Source organism: Pelobates fuscus, chromosome 3, assembly GCF_036172605.1.
Source record: "Pelobates fuscus isolate aPelFus1 chromosome 3, aPelFus1.pri, whole genome shotgun sequence".
Taxonomy (NCBI): domain Eukaryota; kingdom Metazoa; phylum Chordata; class Amphibia; order Anura; family Pelobatidae; genus Pelobates; species Pelobates fuscus.
In genome coordinates, this window is record NC_086319.1 from 400,791,061 (window position 1) to 400,802,830 (window position 11,770).

Below are 11,770 nucleotides of genomic sequence, written 5' to 3' on the forward strand. Positions count from 1 at the left end.
GAGTTGTTCAGTGCTTTATAGGTATGGGTTAGCCCTTTGAATTGACTTCTATAGGATACAGGAAGCCAATGCAAGGACTGACAGTGGCGTGAGGTGTGAGAGGACCGACTAGAGAGGAAAATCAGTCTGGTGGCTGCATTCATTACAGACTGTTACAATAATCCATGCAGGAAATTACTAGAGCATGGATAAGCTCCTTGGTAGCATCTTGTGTAAGAAAGAGCCAGATACGGGCTATGTTCTTAAGATGGAATCTACAGGATTTGGCAACATACTGGATGTGAGGCTCAAAGGTGAGGCCAGAGTCAAGTATGACGCCAAGACAGAGCGCTTGCAAGGATGGATTTACATGAAGGGAGAGTGAAAGAGGAGGGTCAGTAATAGGAGGAGGAAAGACAAGGAGCTCAGTTTTAGAGAGATTGAGTTTCAGAAAAGGGAGGACATCCAGTCAGAGGTGGAAGATAGGGAAGCAGTGACACATTGAAGGATGGCAGGGAAGAGGTCCAGGGAGGAGAGATATATTATTATTATTATTTTATTAGTTATATAGCGCCATCAGATTCCATAGCACTGTACAATGGGTGGACTAACAGACATGTAATTCTAACCAGACAACAGGACATACAGGAATAGAGAGGTGGAGGGCCCTGCTCAATGAGCTTACATTCTAGAGGGAGTGGGGTATAGTGACACAAAGGGTAAAAGTAGGGGTATGAAGTAGGAAAAGTATTCACTGAGTGCTTATTATGTAATTTTGACAGTTGCAGGAGAGGAGTCATGGGGGTGGGGGAGAAAAAACTGCTAACAATTTAATTGATATGCTTTCTTGAAGAAGTGAGTTTTCAATGAATTTTTGAATGAATGGAGACTGAGTGAAATTCTTACGGAGAAGGGAAGGGAGTTCCACAGAGGAGGTGCAGCCCTGGAGAAGTCTTGGAGGCGAGCATTAGAGGTGGGAGTACGGACAGAGGATATACATAGATCTTTGGCAGAGCGTAGGGGCCTCGACGGGACATACTTGTGTATTAGGGAGGATAGGCAGGTTGGAGTAGCATTATCTGCACTATAAGCACCAGCATTTTAAATTGAGCGCTATATCTAAGCAAGGATGCAATGCAAGCCAATGCAAGGACTGACAGAGCAGGGAGGCGTGGGAGATGCGAGCAGACTGGAAAATGAGCCTCGCCGCCACATTCATTACAATCTGGGAACATGTAGGACCACTGAGAAGGGGATTGCAGTAGTCAAGGTGAGAGAGAACAGCAGCATGGACCAGCACCTTAGATGCATCTGATGTTAAATAGGGGCGGTATATCAGGGTGTCATCAGCATACAGGTGGTAGTGGAATCCAAAAGAGGTAACGAGTTTGCCAAGAGAGGCAGTATAGAGAGAAAATAGAAGGGGACTAAGGACAGAGCATTGGGGGACTCCAACTGAGATAGGATGAGGGGGTGGGGAGGTAAATATTAGAAACGGAGATGCTAAATGAGCGTTGGAGAGGAAAACCACAAGAGGACAGAGTCACAGAGACCGAGTGATTAAAGAGTTTGAAGAAGGAGAGCATGATCAACGGTGTCAAAGGCAGCAGAGAGGTCAAGAAGAATTAGTATTGAGTAGTGGCCCCTTTGGATTTCGCTGCGATTAGGTTGTTAGTAACTTTGATAAGAGCAGTCTCAGTAGAGTGAAGAAGGCGGAAGCCAGATTGAAGAGGGTCAAGAAGAGAGTTGGAATTGAGGCAGTGAGACACACTGGCAAAGACAAGTCTTTCCAGATGTATTGATGAAAAAGGGAGAAGGGATATGGGACGATAGTTAGAGGGGCAGGAGGGGTCAAGAGATGATTTTTTTCAGGATAAAACCTGTACACGGGTGGGTACTGTTGTGGTCATGAAACATTGATGAACACAAATATATGCTAAGAGCTAACATTATAATGGTATTCACATTTAAAATGCCATGCAGAACTAAGAAAATAATGTTTCTTATTTTCTCCCACTTATTCATATAAAATTATGTTTCATACATAAATGTTTATATGTGAAATGAAAGCCCCATTGCCCCTGAACAAAATGATATCTAATAAGTGTTGTTGCACTTAATATGACCTAGGTAAATTATGGTTGAACAGACATATAGTCAAATTCTAGGTTTTGTTTTGGTCAGAACTTGTACAATCGCCTCTGTCCTTAATGGGTTAATATTGTTTAATGAGCCTTTAAAACGATTTGATATTTTGGGATAACTTTTTAAAATGATTTAATATTTTGAAAATACTTTAAAGTTGTAATAATTTGATATGTTTTTATGTATTGATACTTTTTTTATATATATCATGTGTTTTCTGATATTTTAATAATTAAAATCATTGTAAACATTTATCCAAAAATATTACTGTCACAGGTAGGAAAATCCCTTAGGTCCTTGGTTGCCGCTTCTGCAATCCTCTGCAGGTCCTGGATTCAGCTACAGCATACCGTGATTATAAACTACAGGAAAAGTGATTTTTTTTTTCTCTCTTGAACCTTGTACAATTCCCCAGTATTGTGGACAAGACTGGTTGTGTTGGGTAAAATAAGAGAACTGTTTATGTATTCATACCACTGCACACAACATGGGGTCTTTAGCCAGAACAATGCAAACCACTCTCTCTCTCTGTTGTCTTGGTGTCTGGGATATAAGTAGGTTAAGACATGACAATGTAATTATCTGCTGGACACCAAGATGCGTTCCACAATCTAATAATTAACACAATAGCTGTTATCCAGTTCAACATTCTACAGAATAACTCAACAATAACACAATGTACTCCAACATGCTTTACATCATTTTAAAGCTAGTGATGGGGTCCATGGTCTGTGGGCATGAGGCTAGCCTTCAAGCCTCTCTAGGAGGGTATGGCATGGGAGCTTCCATGATGATTACATTATTTGCAATCCAAAAATATCAAATCAAGGGTTGTGTGCATTCTGCTACATACATATTCCTCGATTTAATATTTCTAGCTACACTTTTAAAATGATTTAATGTTTTTTGATAAATTATCAAGCTAATATTTTTTTTATATATATATTTTGATATTCCTGGATATTTTAATAATTTGAAAAAATAATAAAAACATTTATCCAAAAATATGAAATAATTTGAAGAGCTTGTAAAAAATATCTTGCAAGTGAAAAACACCTTAAGAATATAGTTGAACACTATAAAATAATTGCAAGTTTTGGATAAGTGGGTAATTCATAATAAATACATGAAAAAATAAAATAAAAAAGCAAATAGTGCAAATGGTAATACTGGTAATAATAGTGGCAATGTAAATGTGTATAAATCCACTCACATTGATTAGAGCCAATATGGTTGGCTTGATCCTCTGTATAATTGTGTTTTTTTGGCAGAACCATCCTATCTACAAAAAGTTACTCCCAAATCTCAAAAGAAACACAAGACAAAGAAGGGGTACCAATAGTGTAGTAAGAATTAGATTTTGGTTTTAGGTTGTAATTAGTATAAACCCCACCTTATTCAGAGCCCAATGCAGTGGCAGAACTATGGCAGTCGCAGGGGTTGCAGCTGCGACCGGGCCCATCACTTCAGGCGGACCCCTGTGACCGTGGGTCCCGCCAGCTGAGTAATGTGGCCTCAGCCTGCACGGTATAACTGCCGGGGTCGCATTGAAGGACCCCATGCTATTCGGGTCACCCGATGCTATGTAATTCCAGGGGGACCGATCCGCACGTTAACAGTCCGACCGGACTCCCTCTGATGATGTCAAAGACTGGGAGGAAGTGACTGCCCCGGTCACTTCCTCCCAACAACCACTGGGAGCCACGCGGGATGAAGGAGGGGGAGTCAGACTGGGAACTCTGACTCCCATCAGCCTGAGCCACCACTGGACCCCAGGGAAAGGTATGTGTGTTTGTATGTGAGTGTCTGTATGTCTGTCTGTATGTCTGTCTGTGTGTGTCTGTATATGTTTAAGTCTGTATGTGTGTGTATGTCTGTCTGGGTGTCTGTATGTGCGTGTGTATATGTCTGTCTATGTTTCTGTATGTGTGTGTGTATGTCTGTCTATGTGTCTGTATGTGTGTGTATGTCTGTATGTGCATGTCTGTGTATGTATGTGTATGTCTGTCTATGTGTCTGTACGTGAGTGTGTGTCTGTATATGTGTGTGTGTGTCTGTCTGTGTGTCTGTATGTGTGTATGTCTGTCTGTCTGTGTGTGTATGTCTGTCTGTGTGTATGTCTGTCTGTGTCTGTGTGTGTCTGTATGTCTGTCTGTGTGTATGTATGTGTATGTTTGTCTGTATGTGTGTGTCTACATGTGTATCTGTTTGGATGTGTGTGGTGAGGAGCTAACGTATGGGAGGGGGACGATAGACGTATGGGAGGAGGATGGAGGGGGGTTGACGTAAAGAGGGGGTGGGGCAGGGCAATTTTCGCACTGGGGCCCCATGGTTTCTAGTTACGCCTCTGGCACAATGCATCCCTGGCCGAAAAGCATAGTGCCAATAATAAGGTGACCTCTACAGCTTCCTGAAACATGGAATTTATGCTGACAGACCACATGTGCTAATCCAATATTGATTGAGACTATAATAATAATAATCAAATTAAAAGTATACACTTAATTAAAGTCTGATAAAATCCTTACAAAGACACTTTCTCTATTTGGCTTCCTCAATGTTCTTCTGTCACAACAATCCATCTTTTTTTTGTGACCTCTTCTGGGGTCACATGGAGGAAATCCACCACTGAGCATTCCTGAAGGATGTTAGATGTTAGCTTCCGGAAGTGATATTGCTCCCGTCTGCTCTCTGTAACCTCCTCCTTTGGACTCACACAGATTTCCTCCTCCGCAACTCACACTGCAGGAAACACTCTTGACCTCATCTTCACCAATCTCTGTACCACCTCTGATCTCTCCACTGATCCATTTCCTTTGTCTGACCACCATCTGCTAACATTTAACATCTGCATACCTCATACCAAAATTTCAACACCATCAACTCTCCAACCTCGCAGAAACCTCAACTCCCTCGATCTCCAGCACTTCTCCACCACACTCCAAACACTCCTTTTACCCATCTCAAATCTCAACTGCCCTAACTCTGCAACCTCACTCTACAACTCCACTCTCTCCTCTCAACTTGACATCATGGCACCTCCTACAGTTAAACGCAGCAAGCGCCCCCAACTACAACCCTGGCACACTAAGCTGACCCGTTACCTCCAAAAATGTTCCAGAACTGCTGAACGCTGCTGGAGAAAGTCTCACTCTGCATCTGACTTTGTCCACTATAAATTTATGCTGCGCTCCTACAGCATGGCTCTTTCCTCTGCAAAAGTAAACTACTTCAAAACCCTCATAAGCACACTGTCCCATCAACCCAAACACCTGTTTCACACTTTTGATGCTCTTCTTCGCCCTGTGACTACCCCTCCTTCCACCACCTTGTCCGCCACAAACTTTGCATCTCATTTCACTGAGAAGATCTCTACAATCAGGAAAGAGATCTCTAATCTCTCTCCTTCCCCTATCATTATATCACCCAACCCCACTCCCCCTGCCATCCTATGCACATTTGCACCTGCTACAGCACAAGAGGTTTCTGCACTGCTCCTGTCCTCCCGCCCCACCACCTGCTCTCTCGATCCTATTCCCTCGCATCTCATCCGCACTTTGTCTCCCTCTCTTGCTCTTCCTCTCGCTAGCATTTTCAATCTCTCCCTTTCCTCTGGCACATTTCCCTCACCCTTCAAACATGCAACCGTAACCCCGATTCTGAAAAAGCCCAACCTTGATCCCAACTCCCCATCCAACTACCGCCCTATCTCGCTACTCCCATTTGCCTCCAAGATCCTCGAGAGAGTTGTGTACGCCAGATTGACAGACTTTCTCGAATCCAACTCTCTGCTTGACCCCCTTCAGTCTGGATTCCGCGCTGGTCACTCTGTCGAAACTGCTGTGACCAAAGTATCCAACGACTTAATTGCCGCTAAATCTCACGGCCAATACTCTATCCTAATCCTCCTTGATCTTTCTGCCGCATTTGACACTGTTGATCATCAACAGCTTCTTCACATTCTTCGTAACTTTGGTCTACGGGATACTGCTCTCTCCTGGTGCTCCTCCTACCTCTCCCAGCGCTCTTTCAGTGTTTCTTTCTCTGGTTCCGCCTCTACTCACCAACCCCTCTCTGTCGGCGTCCCCCAAGGATCTGTCCTCGGCCCCCTACTGTTCTCTATCTATACTGCCTCCCTTGGTAAACTCATCAGCTCCTTTGGTTTCCAATATCATTTATATGCAGATGACACGCAAATCTACCTGTCCTCCCCTGATCTCTCTCCGCCCACCTTGACTCGTGTTTCTGACTGCCTCTCTGCTATTTCCAACTGGATGGCTGCTCACTTCCTTAAACTCAACCTGTCCAAAACAGAACTTCTAGTTTTTCCTCCCTCAAGTGCTGCTACTCCTGTTGTCTCCATCCAAGTCAACGGCGCTACTATCACCTCTACCTCGCAGGCTCGCTGCCTAGGGGTTCTTTTCGATTCTGACCTCTCTTTTACTCCCCATGTCCAATCGATAGTCAAATCCTGTCGCTTCCAACTCAAGAACATAGCGCGCATCCGCCCATATCTAACGCCGGACGCGGCTAAGATATTGGTTCATGCTGTTGTTCTCTCTCGCCTCGACTACTGCAATCCCCTTCTGACCGGTCTTACATGTTCCCAGCTTGCACCGCTGCAATCTGTAATGAACGCGTCTGCGAGGCTTATTTTCCTGTCCGGTCGCACCTCCCACGCCTCCACGCTCTGTCAGTCCCTGCATTGGCTTCCAGTTAGATATAGGGCCCAATTCAAAATTCTGGCACTTGCTTACAAATCCCTACATAATGCTGCTCCAACATACCTATCCTCCCTCATACACAAGTATGTCCCGTCGAGACCCCTGCGCTCATCCCAAGACCTACGCCTATCCTCTGCCCGGATCCCCACTTCTGACGCTCGCCTTCAAGACTTCTCTAGGGCTGCACCTATTCTGTGGAACTCACTTCCCTCCTCAATCAGACTTTCACCCAGCCTCCACTCCTTCAAAAAATCTTTGAAAACTCACTTCTTCGTTAAAGCGTATCAATTAAACTGTCAGCAGGCTTCTCATCCCCCACCCCTTGACTCCTTTCCTGCAACTGTCAAAAATGACCTACCAAGCACTCAATAAACCCTTCTCTAACAAACTATTTAATTCCCCTACTTTAACCCGTTTGTGTCACTATACCCCACTCCCTCTAGCATGTAAGCTCATTGAGCAGGGCCCTCAACCCCCTCTGTTCCTGTACGTCCAGTGGTCTGATCTCAATTATGTGTCTGTTAGTCCACCCATTGTACAGCGCTACGGAATTTGTTGGCGCTATATAAATAATAAAATAATAATAATAATAATAATAATAATATTAAGGCTTTCTGCGGAATGTCTCTTCCTATCGCCAGTCAGAGCAAGGTTACCATCATCTTTCTGTACTCTTTTGAGATCTGGGAATTACTTTATGAACATAGGTGTGAGGCTGACAATAAAGTATGATTGTGCAGAGAATTGAGCCAATCATATAGGCTCTAACCAATGTGAGTGGCTTTAAACACATTTATATTGCCACTGTTGTATTAACATTTGCACTTTTTCAGTTTTGTGTCTTTCAAGTTCTCATTGTGAATTACTCACTTACTCAAACAATTTCAAATAGTAAGACAATTATTTCATAGCACTCAACTATATTCTTAAAGTTTTTTTTTCACTTGCAATATATTTTTACATTGTACTGTATTTGGGTACAGGTAAGGAGGCATTCCCACACAAGTGTTGTTTTGAGCTGCTGTTAATCTATTAGACTTCTTAAAATGCTTTGACTGCATATTTGGGGTTATTCTTTTGCATTTGAAAAACTTATAATAAAATATTGTATTTAGGTCATGGTATTTGTGTCCCGGAGAGGTTGTTACCTGCCATGGCTTAAAACTGATGTCCGAACAATTCCCATTTCTAAATGGTCCTTTGTTCTCTTGGCAGGTTTGCATGTCATGTAATGATTGAGCTATGACATGGATTGCATTGTAAATGTTGTATGCAGCATTTATGTTTGATATATCATAGAAAATATTCTGGATACTTTCTATGCTCTCATTTCCTGTACACAATCTGGACTTATTCCATGAATCTGTGAGAATTGTTTGGTCAAAAAATTTACACTCAAACACTTTTTCCCAGAATATTTTAGTCCATGGATCCTGTCTCGTACTAAAGGGTTGAATACTGTTAAAAAATTCTCTAAATCCTGGGATTGTTGAGCTATGAAAGGAGAATCCAATTGTTCCAGACAGTAGTTTGGAATATTTTGCCATTGTAAACAAGTTTGAGATTGACCAAGCTTCACTGGCAACAAAGATTTTACCTGTTACATTTTGCCTCAACATCTCTTCCATAAAGACAACTTGGTCAGTATCTTTGGCAAACGAAATGACAGCCTTGGCGGTGGATCCTTTGATGATTTTTGTCACATGGGAGATATGTTCCAAATTATTTGGTGATATATATTCTGTAAATGCCACACAAGCTCCACCTCTGAGGAGTTCTTGCTTAATGAACTGAATCCCTTGACGCCCATAGTCATCATCCACAGCCACCAACCCAACCCAGGTCCAGCCAAAGTATAACACGAGTTGTGCCAGACCTTTGGATTGAAAGGCATCACTTGGGACAGTCCTGAAGAATGAGGGGAACAGTGTTTTGTCGCTCAGGATAGAGCTGGTTGATAAGTAACTAATCTAAAGTGAAAAATCAAAGTGCACTTTGTCAATTTTTTTTTTGTATATGAAAACAGTGTGTATAAAATGCAACTTTAGAGAATAAAATGTTTGGAGACCAAATCAAGTACTATATCATAGATTTAATCTACACTATTTTTCTATTTATAGACTTCTACGCTCAGGGGCAGGCTGACCACTCGGGCACAGCGGTCATGGACTGAAGGCCCGTGGCAGTCAGGGGCCCGAAGCTGCTGTGGCTGGGCTGGGGAGATCAGAGGATCTCCCCAACCAGGCCAGTGTTAAATAAGGCAGCATGCAGTGGAAGACCAACAGGAAGCTCTCCTTACCTGGTCTCTGATAAACTTCCCCAGCAGGAGAGCTCTATGTTTGTAGAATGTCCTCCTCCCTCAGCCCCTCCCCTCTGTGGAGTCAAAGGTAAACCCCTACAGGCCCCTGTAAGCTTCTCCCACGTGCAGCACAAGCTCTGCCCCCAGCTCCAACCCATCCATGCAGTAAGGTACAGCCTGTGTTCCAGGCTTCCAGCTCTCCATCCACAGCAGCAGAGGGGGAGTGACAGTGTGATCTTGTGTGCTAGTGATCTTCTGTGTGCATGTTGTGAGCATGTGCGTGTCGGTGAGCTTCTGTGTAGTGAACCTGTGTGTAGTGAGCCTGTTTTAGTAAGCATGTGTTTAATGAGCTTGCATGTGTGTGTGTGTGTGTGTGTGTGTGTGAGTGAGTGAGCTTGTGTGTAGTGAGTCTGAGCTTAGTGAGCTTGTGTGTGTGTGTCAGTGAGCATGTCTGTAGTGAGTCTGTGTTTAGTGAGCTGTGTGTGTGTGTGTCAGTGAGCTTGTGTTTAATACGCTTGTGTGTGTTCTTAGTGAGCTTATGTGTGTGTTAGTGAGCTTGCATGTGTTTGGTGAGCTTGTGTTTAGTGAGTTTGTGTGTCAGTGAGCTTGTGTGTGTGTCACTGAGTTTGTGTTTAGTGAACCTGTGTGTATGTGTGTCACTGAGCTTGTGTGTATGTCACTGAGCTTGTGTATGTGTTTAGTGAGCTTGTGTGTGTTAGTGAGCTTGTGTTCAGTGAGCATGTATGTGTGGTTCAAAGAGCTTGTGTTTAGTGAACTTGTGAGTGTGTCAGTGAGCTTGTGTGTAGTGGCATTGTGTGCATGTGAGTGAACTGTATGTAATGAGATGTGTGAGCTTGTGATCTTGTGTGTGTATGTCAATGAGCTTGTGTGTAGTGAGCTTGTGTCTGTGTGTGTCAGTTTTCTCTAGTGAGCTTGTGTGTGTGTCAGTGAACTGTGTGACTTTGTGTGTAGTTAGAGGTTTGTTTGGAGCTTGTATATATCAATGAGCTTTCTGTTGTGAGCTTGGTGTGCGTAGTGAGTGTAGTGAGTGGTGTGTAGTGATTTTTTATAGTAAGCTTGAATGTCTGTGTGTGAGATTGTGTGTAGTGAGATTTCTGTAGTGAGCTGTGTGAAGTGATTTTTCAGTAGTGAATGTGTGTGTGTGTCTGTGAGTGAGCTTGTGAATGTGCCATTGAGCTTGTGTGTGTGTCAGTGAGCTTGTGTTTAGTGGGCTTGTGTATGTGTGTCAGTGAGCTTGTGTGTATGTTAGTGAGTTTTCTGTAATGAGCAGTGTGTAGTGATTATTTCTATAGTGATCTTGAATGTCTGTTGGTGAACTTGTGTGAAGTGAGATTTCTTTAGTGAACTGTGTGTAGTGATTTTTCTATAGTGAGCTTGAATGTCTGTGGGTAAGCTTGTGTGTAGTGATTTGTTAGAAGTACGCTTGTGTGTCTGTGAATGAGCTTGTGAATGTGTCAGTGAGCTTGTGGGTAGTGACATTCTGTATGTCAGTGAGCTGTCTGTAATGAGCTTATTGTGTATGTTAGTGCTGTTTGTAGTAAGATGTGTGTAGTGAGCTTGTCTATGTGCATGTATGTGCAAGAACCAACATTATATATATATTTCAAGGGGTCTAAGAGGTAATTTTGCCCAGAAGGCTGTCAGTCTGTCCCTGTCTATGGTGTACACAAAACAAGTCCAACAAGTACAAACAGTATATGCAAAGCTATCATTATACTTCTTACCTGAGGATATCCATATAATCCCAGCATGTGGGCATTAATAATAGAGAAGGTAGAGGTTGAGTGCCCAATAATTGAGACCGTAGGAGACAGATTTTTGCAAGAGAAATTTGGGATTCCTTCCCTCTGACCCGTTAGCATTTTCAGGGTACCATCCAGCTCTTGATGAAGTCCTGTACATGAGTCATAGACTTGAAATCCTAATGTTAGGTGTGGGAGCAGGTCGAGGCTGTTGATCTTATGTAAAGCAAATCTCATGGCAGAAAACTGCAAAAATCGTTGATATCTAAACCTAGGTATAATTTTATGTATTTATTAATTTATTTATTTATTTATTTTTAGGGAAAAACACAAAATTATCATCAACATAAGAGCTATGATCTAGTATAGGAAAGAGCAGACGAATAGAATGATGGAATACTTAATAGCTAAAAGGGGAAAAAGATATAAATGTATGCAAACAACATTTTATTACCTATGTTAAATAAGATACATATAAATAATTAAAATATGTATATATCTATAATAAATAATCAAATATAAATGGGAGAACTGAGGAAAAAGAATGAAAAAAAAAACAGGAGAAAATGAATTCAGTATTATAGACTAGCAAAATAAACATATATGGAACAAGTTAAATCCTGGAAAAAAAAACTTACAATGTACATGGTTTATTTTTAGGAGGCTCTGTAAAGAATATTTGACTCCTATCCACATATCTGTCTATATGAAAGGGGAGCACTGCGCCTATTAACAGATCTCCATTCTCTGAATGTCCAATTAAATCAGATCCATGTAGTCTGCAGCCTGGTTGATCGTAAAGGGAAGCCGGCAATAGGTAGAACAGCACAATGTGACATATTGGCCAATAGACAATGCAT

General features: G+C 42.3%; 1 protein-coding gene across 1 annotated transcript in view; it reads right to left on the reverse strand.

Moving 5' to 3' along the window:
* Positions 1–11,147, reverse strand: part of LOC134601923 (extracellular calcium-sensing receptor-like) — a 54,260-nt gene extending 43,113 nt beyond the window's left edge. The window contains exons 1-2 of the mRNA XM_063446428.1: positions 10,893–11,147; positions 7,997–8,818 (exon numbers count right to left, since the gene is read on the reverse strand). Coding sequence (XP_063302498.1) covers positions 7,997–8,818; positions 10,893–11,147 — 1,077 coding nt within the window. The remainder of the gene's footprint in view (positions 1–7,996; positions 8,819–10,892) is intronic.
* Positions 11,148–11,770: the final 623 nt, after the last annotated feature.